This window comes from Lissotriton vulgaris, chromosome 8, assembly GCF_964263255.1.
Source record: "Lissotriton vulgaris chromosome 8, aLisVul1.2, whole genome shotgun sequence".
Lineage (NCBI taxonomy): Eukaryota > Metazoa > Chordata > Amphibia > Caudata > Salamandridae > Lissotriton > Lissotriton vulgaris.
The window spans coordinates 830,884,164-830,905,491 of NC_141696.1; the positions used below are offsets into that span (position 1 = coordinate 830,884,164).

General features: G+C 42.5%; 1 protein-coding gene across 2 annotated transcripts in view; it reads right to left on the reverse strand.

Moving 5' to 3' along the window:
- Nucleotides 1-21,328, reverse strand: part of LOC147698067 (interleukin-18 receptor accessory protein-like) — a 349,579-nt gene that overhangs the window by 54,151 nt on the left and 274,100 nt on the right. For both annotated transcript variants that reach the window (XM_086934737.1, XM_086934736.1), the window contains exon 7: nt 20,227-20,350. In XM_086934737.1, the coding sequence (XP_086790863.1) occupies nt 20,227-20,350 (124 nt within the window). The remainder of the gene's footprint in view (nt 1-20,226; nt 20,351-21,328) is intronic.

Here is a 21,328-nt window from a genome sequence, read left to right on the forward strand (position 1 = left end):
AGTGGGACAGAACTTTGCTTTCTGAAATTCTAGGTAAAAGGATTTTAATGACAAAGACCACTGGGCATATGAATGCCTTGCACATCCATGTCCTCCCACAAAACACTGTACCAACACTCCTGGTCTTAGGATTAGATTGGTATGGTCTAAAAAGCATGACTGTGTGAGCTGCATCTCTTGATACCAAAGTGTTCGGGGCCATATTATTAACATGTTCCGTACCTGTTTGCTATGTAAAGAGGTCCATGAGTTGGTTGTGGTAAAACTGCACTGATTTTCATGTCCATAATAACTCAGGAAATGTATGAGTTAGTGTGTAAACCACAGGCACTACAGGTCAGAATCATAAAGAAGCAGCCACTACTCTGTTTCCTAATATGTGACGCAGATGGTGTAGATTCAGCATAAACAGGAGCACAGATCCATTCTGAGCCTAAAAACCAAAATAGATACAACCACGGGATCACCAAGTTCATCTTCCATTCCTACTGCCTCCATGTTAAAAAGAAGCTCAGCAATGAAGGTGCTGAAAAAAGGCTTGGCACTTGGCAACATTACCTTGTTAAAGCACTGTGAACAGATGTATTCTTTTTTCATTGAACAGCACAACAACCAAAATTGTTGTGCTTCATGGTTGCGCAAGGAGGAGAAAGCAGCCCTGAGCCATGTTTGTTAAAAATGGTCTACGGCTGCATACTATCCATGTATTGGCTCACAATCTTCCTAGCATGATGCACAACCTTGGAAAGGTGTCTGTATGCTGTCTAGCATACGACTTGTAACTGAAAGCATATCCTTCCAATACAAGGTGCTGTGCCCAGGCAAATTCTAAAACACTCCCCACATTGCATGTGTGCTGTAAAATGCAACACACATTCAATGTGTAGAATGTTTGGAGAAATTAAAACATACTTTGTGTTAGTGCCTGCTTCAAGGAGGTGTCATTTTTTATGCTAAGCCTTGTCGGGCCATGTTAGAGAATCTGGCTTTGTGTCAGAATTCTGTTGATACAGCCAAGTAATGCCCACTTGACACAGAGGTCCTGATTCATAGTTTCCTTGAATCGAGTACTTTATTATCACGTCAGATAAATGATGATGGGCTGGGGTATGTTATTTACTGGATGCCATAAATAGAGGGCTTACACAACAATCTGCCTAATGAATACTCATTAGGCAGGCCACTATTTGTAACACCCTGTTATTGGCTTCAAACGTAGGGAACAAAGTCTTCTAGGAACAGCTGACCATCATCACTGTGTTTAAATTCTCAAACTTATTTTTTAAATTTATTTAAGCAACCTGTGCTCCTAAAAGGAACTAATGCTTCTTTTAATTAAAAAAGGTCCGTCTTTGGAATACTTTATAGGAGTAGGCAGTGGTACCCAGGAAAACTGCCAACTGCCCCTAAAGCCTTTGACACCACTCACAAAGTTGGTTTCTGAAGGGGGCACCTTTCTCTTCGCAAATCAATTACCCCCCCCTTTTGAGGTGTAACTGATCAATGGTTTGTGACTGCAATTGTGGATGCAAACCATGAATACATGGCATTCCAACTAGTACCCCTTTCATTCCTCTTCTCAATGGCAATGTGGCGTGGGTCGCTTAACCCACTGTACAATGTGAAGAGGGTAAGGGGTTTGCAAACACAAAATGTCTTTCTACATTTGGCCCTGGGAAAGTGAAACATGTGATATTCTCATAGTATTATCTCCGAATTGCATCACTCTTTTTCATCGGGACACATTTTCTGGATCATTGGATATTTGGGCCTTCATTTCAATTGATAAAAATGCAGTTGATCGCTGACTCAAAAGCTGTACTGTAGAGGTTCCCCTAATGCATTCTACCACTTCTACATCTGTGGCAAAAGGTGGTTTTGTACCAGGCAATTATCATGTATTGTCTCATCTGGGGAGAGTGACAAGCGACATCTGGACTAAACAAATTTAAGGGCTACATTACGAGAAAAACAACTTTAAAGAGTTAACAGTTAACAGCTGATCTAGGAGGCAATTCTTTCAATATACTCTCATTTGCCTGGAAAATAAATATACTCTCTATTTCTGTTATGGTTTTAAGCAGTTGATACCTTTGCAAATTCTTTTGAACCACCAGGCAAGGCGCATAAGCTGGGTGTGATGAATGGATGGATGATCTTCTCTGGCCCCTCCACCTTTTCCTAGCTTATTAGTTACAGTTTAAACACCATCTTACTTCTCAACTGTTAATTATGATTCTCATATTTCTTCAACATTTACATGTTAATGCTTTACAAAATTGTGCATATGTGTGCTCTTGACTATGTGCTAAAAACGATAATTTTCATTACATAAAGTAATATTACTGCATACTATGTCACAAAATTGAGGTAAATCCTATGGGCCTTATTTATGAAGGTCTTGCGCCGCAGGTGCGTCACTTTTAAAATGGGAAAAAGTGACGCACCAGTGGTGCAAGGCCTTCATAAATGAGGCCCTATACATTTACATACATATAGCTTCTACAAAGTCTACTTCTAACATGTGGTTTAGATAAACATATTTTGGGGAGTATAGGTTTAGTATACTTAACTCCGCATCTACTTATCTTAACATGATGCTCTTATTTGGTACCCTGGGTTTCGGCATAAGGGGAGGTCAATATTAAAACTTAGATGTTGGGGTAGAATAAGCAAATTACTCACTTGGCCTTTGAGACTTTCACATAGAATGCAACCTAACACTATACTCACCGACTACAAAACTGCTTTCCTAAAGTACATTGCTAGTACATTTATTTTGTTTTTACTCTCCCCCAATGATGTGACCTTCATTAGTAGCTTGTGAGTAGCAGGGGTATCCTTACTTAGGCTTTCCTGTTTTTAGTATCTATTTGTTTTGAATTCCTGTAACTATTTTCAGCGTTTTCCAATGTTTTCAAAAACTGTAAAATGCTGTGGTTATCATTGTTTATTCTTCTATTCCCCATACATAATATTTAGGATCTTACTTTTCCAGTTCTTATACATAAATCTGCATTCATTTCCTACCTTCCCTCATCCATTACTATTGTGATTTTTTCCCTGCATTCTATAATGCTCTTAACTACATTCTTTGTACCATATTACTGGATTTACTCTATAAAGTAATGTTTGTGTCACTCAACTGCCCACCTGCCTAATTTCCCAATACTCAACTCCCTCTTTCCAGTAGATCAGTCCTACCCCCAGTAAAGGATGTGCATGAATGATGATAGGTTTGCACCCCATTAAGATTTGATTGTAGCAGATACATTTTATTGATGGGTATTTAAAACACCTCTGTTTATCAGAGAAATGGCAAAGATGTGCTGAATGAAAATGTTCTACTTAGGACATAAGCTATACATTGTTGGATAATCAATGCTGAGGTACTGTACGCATGTGACACTATTTCCTGTTTTTTTCTTGAGACATCAAGAATAACATGGGGTAAAAACGTATTTTTACTGTCTGATCTGGGGTTATTCTTGCTATACCTGGTCATAGCAGAAGTGTTTGCTTAAGTTATTATTAGGGAAACTGTTAGCTTTGGGGACAGCAAACTGCTGTTGTATAAATAAGCAAACAAGGTAGTAAAGAAGCTTAATTATGTGCAGGATACTTGGGTTATTTGCATGTGGATATTCAAGTTCATTTTACATTGTTGGCCAAGTCTGTAGTATTCTGTTTTATTTGAAAACCTGTACAAGGAATTCTAAGCAATTATTGCTCAAAGAACTTTGCCTTTGTATTTTGTGCACTGTACTGTGGCATAGTGCATTTTCTATCATGGGGGAAGAATGAGCACAGCTCAATATGTTTCTATTAAATGCAGTCGCAGGGCTAGACTTACTGAGGGTTTGCACTGAGGCAAAGTCACAATTAGGGGTGCAAAACACAGCAAACTATTTCAAAGGTATTTACTTTCCAGTGCGTTGGATGTGTGCCCTTCCCACCCTGCAAGTAGCACTCTGTGCTGTTTTGCACCACTTCAGCCCTGCTTACAAGTGGGACGTTGTTTTTCGACCCCTGCACACACCACTGTTTGAATTACGAATTGGGTGGTATTTAAAACATCTGGTACCTATCAGGTGTGCTAAGTATCTTATTTGTTGCAACAGATGAAACCTTTAGTAAGCATCAACCTTCTGTTAAGCGAACTGCTGCTTTCAGGACCCATTGCTGATTTGGAGGCCAACTAAAACTGCTTATACTCGTGCCTTTGCCCACCCGCCTTCCGCCGCCTGACTCCTGTTTCATCTCGGGGTCTGGCCGCCGAGCGGAGCGTGGTGTTGGGCTACAAAACCACAATACCCAGCATCCTCAGCGGCGCAATCCGCGTCATTTGCGCGCCAGGAGGCGCTTAAATTCACAGTCACCCCGGTCGAGGGGGGGAACCTTCTGTTAAGCGAACTGCTGCTTTCAGGACCCATTGCTGATTTGGAGGCCAACTAAAACTGCTTATACTCGTGCCTTTGCCCACCCGCCTCCCGCCGCCTGACTCCTGTTTCATCTCGGGGTCTGGCCGCCGAGCGGAGCGTGGTGTTGGGCTACAAAACTACAATACCCAGCATCCTCAGCGGCGCAATCCGCGTCATTTGCACGCCAGGAGGCGCTTAAATTCATAGTCACCCGGGTCGAGGGGGGGAACCTTCTGTTAAGCGAACTGCTGCTTTCAGGACCCATTGCTGATTTGGAGGCCAACTAAAGCTGCTTGTACTCGTGCCTTTGCCCACCCGCCTCCCGCCGCCTGACTCCTGTTTCATCTCGGGGTCTGGCCGTCGAGCGGAGCGTGGTGTTGGGCTACAAAACTACAATACCCAGCATCCTCAGCGGCCCAATCCGTGTCATTTGCGCGCCAGGAGGCGCTTAAATTCACAGTCACCCCCGTCTCGCGGGACGCCGGGCGAAGTCCGGCCCAAGGGCGGGCCTGTTTCAGCCCGTTCCAGACTGTTCCAGGCTGGGCTGGGCAACCCCCCTTGGTTCCTACTCACCAGTCGCTGTCGTCTTCTGGTAAAGGTATTGACTCTTTGACTTCAGTGTACTTTGGCACTTGATTTCGAACTCTTGCAACAATGACTAGGGACACCAGAAGTAAGACTGCAAATAGAACTGCTTTGTTTACAGGTCCTATTGACCAGTTCATTTTAAAAACCACTGAGGCTATCAATCAAAACATTACTTTACTAGAACGTAGGGTGTCTCAGGACCTTGCGATCGCCCGGAGATCCTCTATGGGCCTTATCGCTGCTGCCTTAACCCCGCTTCCATCAGCCTCTCCTATCCCAATTTTAATACAGACTGGTGCAACAGCCCAAGTTCATTCAATCCCAAATGCTGTTAATCTATCAGCCACTAACCTGTCGCTAGACCCAGACTCGACAGGGAACCTTGAGACTACCCCGGACCTTGAGCAGATCTTGTTAGAAGATCCTGTACAAGTAACCCGGCTCAAGGGGGTTAGAGAAGGTGCTGTCCCAAAGCAATCAGAACCCCATAAAAAGGGGAATAACACCAAACAACATCATAACACCAATAATAAGAAAGGGTCCATTACACTTCCATCTAAGAACGCTCCCTCTAGTACTACTTCTGTACCACCGGCCTCATCCATTCCACAACACCCCACACTGGACAATGAACAAGAGGGTGGCTTTAGTTTGCTTGACAGTGACACTCCAAAGCTATTTGCCGGTTTCAGGGAATTACTAAAATACCATCTCCAACCGCTGGAACGGAGTATCATGGCAATTGAAAAGCAACTTGCCACACTCCTGGCCAAATTACCCAACCAAACCATGGCGGGAATTGTTAAATCTGGAGGGGCCCCGTCAGCAGCCAACTCTGGGGCTATACCAGCTAACCCAGATAAACCGCCTGTTATGACCAAAGCCAAATCTAATACTAAAGTGCCATCAACCCCCATTTTACCAGCTCCGAAAAACTGTGCTAAATCTAAGCCAAAAGCTAAATCCCCAATCCAGTCATCCCCATCCTGCCAGCAAAATTCTCCCCTTCCACCCCCCGTAGTCCCACCAACAACTGCCAATCATACCACGGCTAAGGTGTCCTCTCAGCCATCCCAAACCTAACCTCCAGTGCCCCCCAAATCAAATCCTACAGAGGGCAAGAGGGGGTCTTGAAACAAACGTCCAGTTCATCTACCACCTGAGGTCTCCCCATTTACGGTGATCCTAACGGGAGTACCTGACCTACCAGCAGGAACAGATGAACCATCCTGGTCCCTCTTAATAAAATCCTTCTTTGGCTTAGTATTAATAGGCCATTACAGCCCCCAAATACCAGTAGAATATCATCAGTCCGTAGAGTACCATGGGTGGGGGCGAGTCCCAAGAGTATCCAGGGGGATTGCATCATTGTTACTTGTGAAGACGCATCCACCGTGAACCATATTTGCTTGTGGCCAGATCTGGAGAAGAAAGGGGGAATCGATACCCACCGACTTTCCTTTTTCTACCCCCCGTATATAACTATCACCCCCCAATACCACCACCAAACTGGGTTTTACCTTCAGAACAACTTTGGAACTATGGAGGTCCATGGCTGACCCAAAAGAGCAGGAGTAGGGAATGGGTACCTCGTCCCTGGTATTCCAACAAAGGCCATTTCATGGGCGAAGGGTGGCAGGGTATTCATACCAGCAACAGATTTGACTGTCTTGAGATGGTTGATTGACTTTATGCCTCACCATCCGCAAGACAGTCCGCCAATAGCCAGTTAGGGTTGAATGCACGTATGCAACTTGTCCACGCTAGTACTCGAACAGTCCCTTCTATGGATTACGTACCCCCCAGTGGACAAGTGGTCACACGGGAGAACTCTGTACAGGAAGGCAACACCTCTGAAATTCCCCCTCCTAAAAGTAACCCTTGTAATACCCAAACTTCCATCTGTAGGCCTGCAGCTGGGTATTCACTGAAAGGTGTTTCATGCACCAGTATTGAAGCGTTTGTGTCCCTTGATGCCCCCAGTATAGTCTTAGGTGAGAGTACCAAGGAGGCTAACCTGACTACACCCCGTGCCTCCCAACCGGAGCAAGCTGTATATGGTTTCCCCGAGTCTACTGGTCTTACTCTCATTTCCTGGAATATTGCCGGTATTGCAGGGAAACTAGATACCCCCTTCTGGTCTAAGTTTATAGGGGAAGGATTTAATATAATCCTCCTGCAAGAAACCTGGTGCCCAGAGCAAATAAATATAGGTTATTCATCCCACTGTCTCAATGCCACTAAATCCAGTTCAGGCAGGGCCAAGGGGGGCCTTTTGTTACTCCTGTCCAATAAGTTGTGCAACTGTAAAGTCAGAAGTAGCTCGATTGTGGGAACCCACAGCCAGGTAGTGATGGTTGAATGTAGCAAGGGGAATGACTTGGTCCTTGTAAATTTCTATAATAACATCTTTGATGCCTCCAGAGGGAACATTCTACTCCCTCTGGAAAAGGAAATCATACGGGTTTTGGGCATTTCCAACAGAAGGGCAGACGTTCTATGGGCAGGGGACTTTAATCTGCAGCCATGTCATCTATCAAAAGGGAATCCCTGTGGCTTTGCAACGGAGTCGGTTAATCATTGGGGGAGTGTGGGCGAGAGTGAGGATTTCCTCCACTTCCCACATTGTCACTATGGTTCAATCTTAAACAAACTGGTAATTAAATTTGACCTACACCTGTTAAGCTGTAACAAAAACAGCTTGAATGTTACCTGTCCTACCTTTACAGGGAGGGATGCAGGGACATTCATAGACCACATTCTGTTCTCCAGTACAGGAGACTTCCTAAATCTGTGCATCAGAGAGGAAAGTCTAAGCGACCATAATAGCATCTGTTTTACCCTCCCAGGACGAGACACAACACTAGAGAAACTGGAGAAACTTGTTCCACTGATTTAGTACCTATCAGACCAAATGGTATGAGGATCAGATGGTCTGGTGCAAATTCTATGGCTAAACAGAGGGAGGTCATAATTAGCTGTAAAACGGAAATCAGTTACTGTTTAAGAAATGTTATTAACCCTGACCTCCTATTGTCACAATTTATCAATATTAACATCATTATTGAAGGTATTTTCACCAATAAACCCCCATCTAACAGAGCTATAAAGCGGGGATGGTTTGATAAATCCTGTGCAACCGCCCTAAGGGAACTGAAGAAGGCATTAGGTATCAAACCCCGAGACACCAATAAATAAAACAATTAAGGGTTAATTATGAAATGGCAATCTCCAACAGGAAAAAGGTTTTACAAAGCAAAGCTTGGGATAAGCTTAGGGAAGCAGCTGAGACCAAAAATAGTAAACTTTATTGGGAAACCATCAACAGCCCCTTTCTAAATACTGATGGTATCCCGGAAATAACTTCCTACGTTGCATGTAACGACTGGATCATTCATTTTACTAATATTTTTAACCCTGAAGGGACACCCCTATCAGCTACCGAGGCCTCCTCATGGACACCTTTACCCCTAGGAATAACCCTGGAGGAGGGTCATGAAGGGCTCTCCAATAGCAAGGGTGAAGGCCCCGGGCCCAGATGGGGTCCCCATTGATTTATTAAAAGCAGAACCAAACTTGTGGGCCCTTATTTTGGTGAGGACTTTTAACTGTGCGGCTGAAGGTAATATCCCTCCTTCCTGGGGCCAATCAGTTATCATTCCCCTTTTCAAAAAAGGTAGCAAATCTGAGGTTTCCAATTATCGTCCTATTTCTTTGCTGGACACCTCAGTAAAGGTCAGGAGCAGAATTCTGCTCAAAAGACTAGAAACTTGGGCAACAGACTCGAACATTTTAACAAAAGTGCAATACGGCTTCAGAAAAGGCATGGGCACTTTGGAGCAATGTGTAAATTTGGACCTCATTTTTAATAAATACACTGTAGCTAAAAAGGGCAACCTTTTTTTATGTTTTGCTGACCTGAGCAGCGCGTTTGATTTAGGTGATCACGCTATTCTTTGGGAGGTTTTGTTAGAGTCAGGGGCACCGAAGGAAATTGTCCACTTTCTGGCCAGGCTTTACGAGAAACTTTCCTGTAAGGTTCGTTATGGTATCCTAGGTGAATGTACGCCATTCCTCAAAGTCTCACGGGGAATTCGCCAGGGATGCGTATTGGCCCCACTTTTATTTTCCCTTTTTATTAATTGTATTGATCGCAACCTGGCCGACATCCCAGCAGATGCTCCCCTGATCGGAGGTAAACCTGTCCCAATCTTATTATATGCGGATGACGCTGTTCTTTTATCCCGCACTCAGATTGGGTTACAGCGACTAATTGATAGATTTCTGCTGTTTATCCAAAACAGGAGGCTCCGTGTGAATAAATCCAAGACTTATGTAATTATGTGCAGGCAGTCTGCCAATAAACTGAAGCACAGCTTTTTCCTGGATAGCGACAAGATGACACACGTTAAATCATTTTGTTATTTGGGAATTACTTACACTAATGACGGGTCATGGACATCTGAGTTCGACAACATCAGACTGAAAACGTTGCGGGTTACCAGTAGTATATTCCGATTTGCATCCAAGCTTGGATCAAGAAGTATCCCAGATATGATTAATATATATAACATCCGTTGTGTTTCTTCTGCTTTGTATGGGGCGGGCGTATGGGGTCATATTGAAGGCACTTCGCTCCAAAAAGACGAAAACAAGTTTTTAAAGAGACTGTTATGTGTCCCTCCTTCTGCCTCTGTACAACTGATTCATGATGTGGTAGGGATCGAGTTTATCTCTGACTTAGCAGCCGTTCGGCCACTCTTATTGTGGCGTTCTATTTAGGCTAAGCAAGAGACTCGATTCACTCAAGAGATAATTCTTGACGGTATAGGATTGGATCACTCATTACGCATACAGTGGTTGAAATACATTCATTTCTGGTACAAAACCTTATTTGATATTGATGTTCTGCTTGACCCTCAATTGGCAGTTGCAATCCCCAAAAAAGAAATCAAACAAACTTTTTTAAACTTTAAAAAGAATGGGCGAGAAAAGGTGCATGGCAAGCTAGCCACTGTGAAGTTCTACAAGGAACTGAACTTAACCCCGGGGTTCCAAGCCTACCTTGCGAATGTGTCCCATCCCTCCCATCAATTCGTGCTAACCCGAGTCAGATTGGGTATTGTACACCACCTTGTTGCATTCCCAAACCAGAAAATAAGATCTGAGACTCCTTGCCCGTGTGACAACACTTCACGTCAGAGCTGCTGTCATTTTTTACTTTTTTGTAAATGTTATCACTTTTTAAGGGTAAAATATCTAAAACCCATCTTTTTAAAATACAATATCCGTTCTTCAAAGAGTGCTCTAGTACTATTATCCTCTCTGGAGAACGTGGATATTTGTTTCTTTGTTGCTACTTTTATTCTGAAATGTACAGCTGCCGGGAAGAGCATAGTGCTGCTATAACTTCATATATTCCTGTCTGTACACAAATGTCCTTTTTCATGTTTTATATAGTATTTTAACCTCGAATTTTGCCCACAGTATGTAAATGTATGGTCCTTTCTGCTCACATATCAAATTAACCTCCCCGTGTCTGCCCGAGCCATATTGATCTTTCGCTTTAAAATGTACAGCTGCCAGGAAATGCACTTGGTATGATAATTATATTTATTCCTGTCTGTACATGTATGACATTTTCATAGCTTTTTAGCCCTGTTTTATATTTCCAATCATATATTGTTGTCCAGTGTTTGTCAGTATATGTTCCCTTCTTTTTTTATGTACTACTCTCGAGTATATTTTGAATCACTTTTTTACTACATATGCAATGAATTGTTTTTAGATGTTTTGCTTGTATGATTTGTATTTCTCAAATCGAATAAAAGCTTATGACTTGACTTGACTTGACTTAGTAAGCATCAAAATCCCTATTATTTCACACAAAACTCCTATTTTTCAATACAAACTATGCTTATCGATCACAAAATATGAGACAGGTCTCAAACGTCAGTGCGCAATTTGAAAACACTTTTTGAGACCTTTCTCTCAGTATATATGGCCCCAAGGTATTTTAGGCCTGGATATGATGCAGGCATTCTACTACTGTTAGGAAATCGAAAAACTGGCTGTAGGACTCTGTCAATTATTAGATCAACAAACAGAACACATAAAAAACCCAGACCCCAAGAGGATTTAAGGGAAGCGAGTGGTGAGCTCCTGTACTTTTATTGCATTACCTTGCCCTGAGAGAAGTCAGGCTGTGCAGTCTTTGGCCTAAGGCTGCATTTCAGTGTCCCTGACCAGAGGGGGTCCTTTCCATTGCAGTACATGTCGGGCGCTTTGTTTTAATACTTTCAAAAGGTCCTCCAGTGGCAGAAAAGGAGCCGGAGTCCCGCGGCTCCCACTCGAGAAACCGGAAGTCAGGTGAAGCCAGAAGGATGCCTGGTTGCGGTCTGGGCCTAAATACCAGAAGCGGGAAGAAGCCAATCCCAAGGAGACTTTGGTCCGTGTGTCACCGGAAGTCAGGCCGAATGAGTGCCTGGTGGTAGGCGGGGCTCCCATGGCCGAGGAGAGCCCCATATGTGACAAATCCTGTTGTGGGAATGAGACCGGTGCCACAGAAGAGCAAGGAAACTCAGCCGGAGCCGTGCCAGCCACAGAGACAGCCTTTTCCACAGGTGAGTGCCGGGGGTAACAGAATATCCCTGGTCCGGGCCGCGCTGTCCTTTTGTGGCCCCCGGGCCATTAGCCAACCTCACTTAGGTGCGCAGGGAGCACTAATGTTACTCCGGCATTTGTTTCCTTAAGCGCAGCTGCACCGCAGGGTCGCGGGCAGCTGCACGTCTCTGAAGTAGCGGGTGCCAATTTAGGTATTTTGGTGATGTCGCGTGGCAAGCCCAAGAATGCATGAATGAATGAAAAAACATTTGTATTGCGCGTGGTTACCCGTGGACATCCCAGCGCTGCCTATGGCACCACTTGAGCATTGAGCAGATCAGGGGAAAAGAAAAGTTTTCAGTGTTTTCTGAAATTCGGATAATTGGGTTAAAGCCGTATATGGTGAGGAAGGTGGTTCCAGAGCTTAGCCATGTTATATGTAAACATACGGCCTCCAGTTCATGAACGCCTGATCCTCGGGACTGCGATTAAGCCTTTTTTGTCAGATCTCAGTGCCCTGCTAGGTTGGTAGGGCTGAATCATAGACCAGATCATAGGTGAGCCCTTCCCGGTGAGAGTTTTATGTACAATGCACCATGCCTTGAATTGAATTCTTTCTTGGATTGGTAGCCAGTGTAAAGTGGCAAGAGCATATTCTGCTGAAAGGCATCTAGGGATGTTCAGTAGAAGGCGGGCTGCACAATTCTGTACAATTTGCAGTCTTTTAGATGACACCTGAGGGGCTCCTAGCTAGATGGCATTGGCATAGTCCAGCTGTGATAGAATTAAAGCCTGAACTAGTAGCCGTCTATCAGCAAAAGTAAGCATAGGGAAGAATTCTTCTAATCATGCTTAGAAGGCCGTAGCAGCTAGCTGAGTCTTTCCGAGCTTGTTCCTTAAAATTGAGTTTACAGTCAAGCCAGACATCCAGGCTCTTGATCTGGTTTTTTGGAGCAGGGGGTAAGCCCAGACAACTGGGCCACAGGGAATCTACATTTGAGGGGACAGAGTGACCCAGGAGCACAAGCTCAGTCTTTGCTCCGTTGAGTCTTAAGAATGAGCTGTCCATCAATCTGGATACCTTCTCAAGACATGAGGCCAGGCCAGGACCAGAATTGTCTTGCTGATTAAGGGAGACAACTAACTGGGTATCATCGCATACTTGAAAATCTGTATCGCAGCTGAGCATATAGTTCCTGCCAGAGAACTCATATAGATATTAAACATGGTGGGACTTAGGGGGGATCGCTGGAGGACTTTGCATGTCATGGGCATTTGCTTTGAGGTGAATTCCTCCTCAAAGACTGTGAAGACTCGGATTTCCAGGAAGGACTGTAGCCATTTCAATGCTATTCCAGTTACTCCCACCTCCCTGAGTCTTTGGATCGTCAGTTGGTGATTCACAGTTTCGAAGGCTGCACTGAGGTCTAGCTAAATAAGGGCAGCACAGCCTCCGTCATCGAGACAGGGCCCCCGCTCCAGATAGTACTGACATGAAGTAGCAATTAGGCACATACTAATGGGGTGAACCTTGGCGGAGGCCCCCGTTCTTCCCCTGAAACAGAAGAGGTGCATCAGAGGTTCTGGTTGAGATACAGGATTACTGCATTGCTGATGTAGGCAGGTACGTGGCCCAGAAGCCTACAATTGGGACACAAAGCACCATTATTAGAGTGCGGTTGGCACTCTAACTGTTATGTCATCCTGGGATAATGAATATTTGTGCAGTACGATATGTATGGGGATGATGATGTGCACTACTGCTGATGCTGTTTAGGCCTTATTATACACGGTTATGGTCTTGCTGATGTAGCATACTGTGCAGTTACATTCATGCCTAAGAGATGCCTGGTGTGTTTAGGCCCAGTGGTTATGCCAAATACTCTAATGCATAATGTGGTTTTTGCCCAATGTGGATGCCTCATGTGTCTTACACCTGATGAGAATGCATAATGTGTTTATGCTTGTGATTTATGCATAATGTGGTCTCTACCTAATGCAAATGTGATTTATGCCTAGAAGGTTATTGTATACTGTGTTTATGCTGGTGAGGCCTAGTGTGTAGTGTGCTTATGCTAATGAGGTTTGGGCCTAATATAATGTATTGCCTAATGTCATGCTATGATATCTTAGGATGGTGTTTAATGCTAATGTAATAATGCTTAGGTCATTATGGTACCAGAAGTTACTGGTTGTGTTTTGCATTTACTTACCTATTCTAATGGTTTTGACAGTGACCCAATTGGCCCTGTCATTTATATAATCCCTTGTGAATATCGTCTAGTGCCAGTTGGCACAGTGTAAATGTGTGATTAAGTTTCTAAGGTGTTAATGATAATACAAAGGCTATTTTAGATATATCCTTGTGTGGAGTTTCTTTCGTGGTGTGCCTAGTGTGTTGCTGCTGTGAGTGTGTGTTGCGCAAACGCTTTACACTTTGAATCTGGGATAAGCCTGACTGCTCGTGCCAAGCTACCAAGGGGGTGAGCAGGGGTTATCTTCAGTGTGTATCTCCCTTGCCTTGACTAGAGTGGTGGTTTCTGCCTGGCTTTGGCGCAAGTCTTAGCCAACCAAAAATCCAATTTCTAACAAAAAGGCAGGGGGAAAGGGACATTGGCGGTCTGTAGCGGGCTCCCCTTCCTCGTGGCCCTCCAACATGAGCCCTACATATCCCTGCACCATGTGACATGCACTGCATGGTGCCTGCCACTTAATGCAGGGATATGTGCAGAGTGTATATTTTGTACTGCTGCGTGTTCTGCAGTCCGCAGCACACGCCACAATACAAAAGATACACACTGCGACCGCCTTGAAGGTGGTCGCATTGTGATAGCGGTTGCAGGACCCCCGACAGCTAGTCAGGCGGTCCTGTTGCTGAAGGGATGGTGGTCAGGCGTAAGTCCTAATCAAGCCCCTAGGTCCTTTACCCAGGCCTACCTGATCCTTCCTATTGCACCAGGAGTCAAAACACACAATGCCGTCAGATTTCAAGTGTGCCTAATATTTTGACAAGCAGAAGAGTTTAGATCTGAAAATGTGGTTTCTCAGGAAAATGATCTTCAAGCAGATACAATTGTGAAAGTGCATGCATACATATCTCTGTTGGCCACTTTGACCTGAACAAATGGAATTCTGTGGAGGGGCAAAAACTGAATCTACCTAACTCCATGAACTGAACGCAAGAAGTAGTGGTGGAACTACCTGAGGCACCAGGAAGGCCTCATCCATTGATGTGGCCTGAGTTTGGAAACAGGAAGGATTCCTGCAGCTTAGCACATACCTTAGAAGTGGACAATGAGGAGAGAACTCAGCCTCATAGAATTCACATTGCAGTATGGAGGCTTTCAGAAACATCCAGCATATAGGAGGTGAACTTTGTATGAGCATCGTCAATCAGAAGAAGCAATACATGTAACATTAGTTGTACATGCAGCAAATACACATTCCCTTAACTTTGTAGGCAACACAAAGCAAAATGAGGCATATGACTCTGACTATAAGATAGTACATCTGACAATACAGCTATGCCTCAAAAAGGACCAGGGGCCACTAGGATAACAACAACAAAGGCCCACAGAAAACAATCACTATACTTCTGATGTCAGTTGGAATTATGATCATGGCTTATGTGTTTTAGTACATTCCCCCTAAACAATGTTTAGTGCAGTCCTAGAAAATAACACAGGCGATGTGGATTATAAGTTGAAATGCATCACAGACTTAGACACTGGAAAAGACACATACAACAATTTGCCCATATATCTCTTGCCTTTGCAATCGGTACTCCCAACACTTGTGACAAAAGGCAGATCTCCATCCTCACCATCACTACACAGGCAGATCACCCATATTATTAAAATTCTGAAGGTTGGACAGAACATGCCAACTCGACCCATGCACTTTCCGAGAGATACATGACCACCTAAAGTAGACTTTGAAGGAGGAGTACATGTGTCAACAAAGCAACCAGAGGTATCCAGGTAGCATGGAAGGCCCCTCTGTCATACAGTGAGTAAGCTAACTGCATCCATCCTGACAATCAGCTGTTAGAGTGAGGGGGAAATTATGGCATTGTAAAATGTATGATAATGCCCTCTAAACTCCAAAAATGTCAACAGCACCACTCCCCTCAGCTGTTGCATCTATGTCCCGATTAAATTCTTTTTGAATCAAGGAGTTATACTGTCCACAAGATGCACATAACTCACCTCCAAATACTGTTGAACAACAGTCACAAAAATGAGAATGACTTCCTCTTTGCAATTGAAAGATGTGCAAGTGTTAGGGAGTGCAGGATTGTGGTGTTATGGGTCATTTAAGGATGTGTTGTGGGATACTGTGGCAGTTGTATGGTTGGCAATGATTGATTGCAGGTCACTAAGAGTAAAGTGTTATGAAGGAATAGGATTATGCTGCAGTTGAATGTTCATTGGTGTTTGGAGGTAGGATTTCTCTTTGCAAATTAATACATGCTTTAGAAATACATTTCTTGTTTGTATTGACATCCTTAGGATGTGGTGGGAATCACAAGTCACAAATAATATTTTTTTATTAGCAGTCAGATCTACATCATCTTGAGATATGGTCTCTACCATGTCCACATGTTCATAATTGTACATAAGGGCGTCATCCTTAAAATACCCATGAGAGTCAGTGGTTGCTGTATGTACAACATGCAACATGAAATGTGGTATTACTTCATTAAGTCTGTACAGTGCAGTGTGCATGTGATGCGACCAAAGTGTCCATATGTTCCAGATTAGAGATAGGCCATGTTTGCTTTGTTACGGGATGCATGTGAAAATCTCATTTTATGTTTTATGGTGGTCAAATGGTAGGCATAACATGTTATTTATTTAAAAGAATGATGCTGGTGAGGCCATGCAAATGCACTCAGAGGAAGACTGGACACAATAAAGAATGAGAGGAGTCCTTTACTGCATTCTGAAACATTTAGGAACAAGTATGGAAAGGTTTGGGGTGTGCCTAATACCTACAAGATAAATCTACAGGTTGTAGAGTCTCTTTTATATGAGGGATCTAGCTGTTACTTAGGTTCAAGGCAACATGAGTAGACTCATGGGGTTCGATGTAGAGTTTGGTGAAGAGGATACTCCATCACAAAGGTGACAGACTACCCTTGCAACCTTATTTAGAGATGAGTTGGGCGTACGTTTTCAGTTGACAAAGCCTCAGTTAAGTTTGTTTGTTGAAAAGTTCCTCGGATGGCCTGATTGAGGAAGAGTCGATGGAGAAATGGGCATTACACCACCCACCCAGGGTGGACGGTGCAATGTATTTTTTTTGTTCATCATCGCCTGGACAAATTTACCAGTGAAGGACAGAAAAATGATAATTGCCCACACACCCTAGAAGAAAACGTTCAGGCCCATGGGGTAGTACATTTTTTTGCTTTGTAGAAACAAACTCCTGCTTTGGCAGTTTGTTTCTGAAAAAAATTTAAACGTTTAGTAAATTGCCACCAAAACTGACAGAGGCCACCCCACAAACCTTTTGTACATTAACAGGACCACTGTGACAGAGGATCCTTTCAACACACAAAGATAACCGATTGGCTGGTGGGCATTTCAAAATGTGACAGACAGTCATCTGTCAGGATGACGTTTGTAATTTTCTCCACCATCCCAACTGATGGAGTACCAGCTATCCCACAGAAAATCAGGCCGTTGATATCTGGCACAGCAAATTTGTGATGCAGATGTCAGTGTTGCATGACATATTCAATTTCGGTGAACCACATCTTAAGGTTCTGGTGCACTTGTTCCTTTACTTTTGGGAGTATATGTAGAAGGTGGCCCAGTCAAAGACATTTCCAGCATAACTATAATCTAAGATTAGAGGAGTGACAATGTCCAAAATAAATGGGACAGATAACTATTTGTTGTAATGCCCCATTAAAAATGCAGTAGGGTCAGCAATTTCCCCAAGGTTGGCATTACATTCACAGTGTAAGTCTACCTCAATGGCTCCCTTGGAGGGACTGATGGGACTAATAACACCCATTTCAAGATACCTGTCTGCCTTTCGTGATGTTGAGATTTCTTTCTGCTGCAGGACAGTGCTATTCTCTAATATTTTAAGGAGTTTTACAGGGGTACTCATAACACTCTACTCACGAAAGGGTCTTTTCAAATGTTCATTCTGCTCTTTCCCCTCCAGAATCAAGGCATGCTTGAGTAGGTTGAGGATCTGATGTGAGGCAATGAAGTATCTTGGAGCATGTGTTATGTTGTATATTGCAGCCTGGTTGTTGGGGTTGCTTTTTAAGGTATTATGCTCTATTAGGTGAGAGATACTATTGATTGTGATTGGCAGGGTTTTGGATGCCAGAATAGCATTCCTTTATTGGTGCATGGGAGAGAGGCTGTTGATCAGTGGATATGGGGTGGAATGGCAATGGTACCACAACATATATAAAGCAAATATTAAGCAATTTTTCTTTTTGATATTTGTGGTTTGAATGTGTCTGCAATTAACTATTTCATTATAATTGTGTGCCTCTTTTACTTCTGATTTGTGTGAGAATTTCATGTACATTTAACTTGTCACACAATAGTTTCTTTGACTTGAAGCATAAGTAGTTTTGTCTGTGGCTTTTGACCATCAATTTAGTGTTTGCAAACTTAGCTTCAGTGTAAACATCAATAGAGGTAAAATTACCAGCACATAAAACACTAAGGCAGAACCCAGAAGTCCAAATGAGGAGGTACTCCAACATAGGTGTTTTGGTTTTTGTTGTTGTCAAGTTCAAGTTTTTTATTTGATTTAGTTCTCTATTGAGAACAACACATTTTAAAAATACATTTGTTATAAAACATTTATCAGATAATCATTTCAATGCAATTAAAAAAAAAGATTTTAGGAACTTTTTGTTGCTGATTTTCTCTTTGAAATACCCTTGGAAATTCCACAATATTGTAAATAGTTTTACATGTTTATGATCACTCAAATAGCTAAACATCTTCTCAAGGTCAAACTAAAATGAAATCATGAAAAGTCATCTTTTCATATTTTTTTGTGACCTAGAGTCAGGTCATATATATTCTTTATTGAATGGAATACGGATTTTGCTCTTTTCTGCTCTTATTATGAATATGACACATTGATGCATGTACAGCGGCCTGTACCAGTCTTACAGTTGGACTGTTATGCTTTGTTAGGCATCTCACATGGTAACGCCTAACATAATATATAAAAGTCATTGAAAGAAACAACTATAAACCTTAGACAACCCATTCTGATATTCATTCCATTCCTAGCTTTTCACCAAAATGGCACAATAAGGGCCTAATTAGGAGTCAGATTGTAAATTCAAATACCTGCACAGCAATCAGACTTCTGAGTTGTGTGCTAAATAGTAGGCCCTCACAGTTTCACTCTAAACTACTTTGGCAGAAATAAAGCTGAAAAGAGATGGGAAATCCACGAAAAAAGGCATAAAGTTTGAAATTTGGTATAATAAATATCACATCTGCATGTTATGCCTCATTCCTAAGATAGAAATTCATAATTGCAGATATTCCTCCTTCTCTATCTTCCCCTGGGTTTGTGGTATTTATGTCTAAGTTAAATATCCTTCGTAATGAGGAAGCTTTATTAATAGTTGCTGAACAATGTACAACCAAATACACACGTGCACACTAATAAGATACTATTGCTTTTATATGACCTGCTAAAGTGTGTTTTACTGGCTTATGATAACTGGGCCCCAGCTAGTCCTTGACATCATCCTATTCTAAATAGATTTCACATTCACTGTTTATATTCATGCTGCCCGTAGTTCAGCATGTCATGTTTGGTTATTTCTGAATGTCATTGTTATTGAGAAAGATTCTCTAGCATATGCCTACTAATATAACATTTCCTGTAGGATCTTATCCTTGCACACATTTTTGCATTCATTCACAATGAATCACTGTTGTTTTTGTAACTAGTTCGTTCCGACACCTCTGGATGACATTAGGTCAGAGGGGGCTCATTCAATATTCATGTAATAGGTTAGTGCTTGGAGGGAAGGGTTTTATGATATCTTTAAATGTTTATTATGATTTCCTGAAGATGTATTTATTGCTCTCACCACGATTATTCTGCACTTTCCATGATGTTCTATGGGAATGTTTCCTTATAAACCCTCGAATCTGGTGGTGAGCCAAAGAACTTTCCTATGGTATCAGGGATGCTGTCCAATTTCTTACTGAGTTTGCTGACCATTTGAGTCTTAGTCTATTTTTGATTTTGCCTAATATTCTGTATTGTCCTACTACTGAGAGCCGACACTGCAATGATTCTTGCATTTAACTGAAACTTGCTACATCAGCACTTTATTATCTCTCTATTGTACGTACTGAAGTTTGGTAATAAATCTTCATACATTTTCTAATTCTACTCTAGAATTCACTCTTTAAGTCAGCCCTTCCTAATTTGACAGTATTTTTTATATGCAGGCTCTGTACCTTATCCTGGGGCACATCAGCTCATGAAATTGAACACTCAACCCGTGGGCGTGCTTTTGAGGTGTAAGATGTTAGGGGTACAGTACGCCCAAGGAGTTTTGCACATCTCACAATCACCTATAAAGTAAGAATCTACTTACTTTGTGTTTTCCTGCTGAAGTCGATCACCAGTTAAGCTGAGATTACCCCGTAGCCATGTAACAAAAGCAGTTGGGTTCATTTCAAAACCAAACATAACTTTACAATTTAGATCAAAAGGTTTTCCTGCAGGGATGAAAGAAAGTAAGGTTAGGCATGGAACCTTGACATTGAATTACACTACACAAAGTAATGATTTGTCTACATTAAATCGGAAACACTGGGGAAACAAAGCATCTTCATGACCATTAAAGTGTAGGCCTATTGACTCTTTTAGTGTTATTAATATTTAGTACCTTTCCGGGGACCTTTAGATGGCAGAACGTATTTGTGCAATGCTTCCTATAATTTATTTTTGTATCTCTATTTATTGATGTTTAGCAACGTACATTCATTTATTCATTCCTCCCTCTCCCAGTTAGGAACCCCACATTCTTGATGTGATGCAACCAAAATTCAACCAATAGTTGTTTTGTATTACACATTTTAATCAATCCAATTCACCTTACTATCTTACCTTTCAAGTCCCCATGTTGCAGTCCATTTTGCGGTATATATTATCTTCCTTATCGTGATGTTCACTGTGCTCATTTTCATCCTCTGCCTGTTGCTCCAATTCCACTAGTGCTGTTTCCCTCACCAGTACCTCCCCATCTTCTCCTGTTTGGTATTTTATTAACTTCCAAACCACACAACTTGCAAACACCATTTAATCATCTATGCCTCCCAGTCCCCCAAACCCTGATTCTCAATTCTGTACGCCTATTCCACCGCAATTCTCTTTTTGCCAGCTCCAAGCCTAGCTCTACCACTATCAACATTGCTACTCTGGACCAATCTCAACAGTCACATTTGTACAGCTGGTTGCATTGATATTGCCTTTTAATTTTTTCAACTTATCAACCCTTGCCAAAAACCGGTCCATCCCTGGGCACTCCCTCCATATGTGTATGATTGCACCAGTTCTCACCTGGCATCTGAGGCAGGCATCGGTGTGAACTGCTTTTATCTTGTGCAGCAGTTGGGGAATCACTCTGTGAATGCACTTATAATTGATCAATTTCAACTTGACTTTTTTTTTTACAGCTCCTTGGTATCTTATTC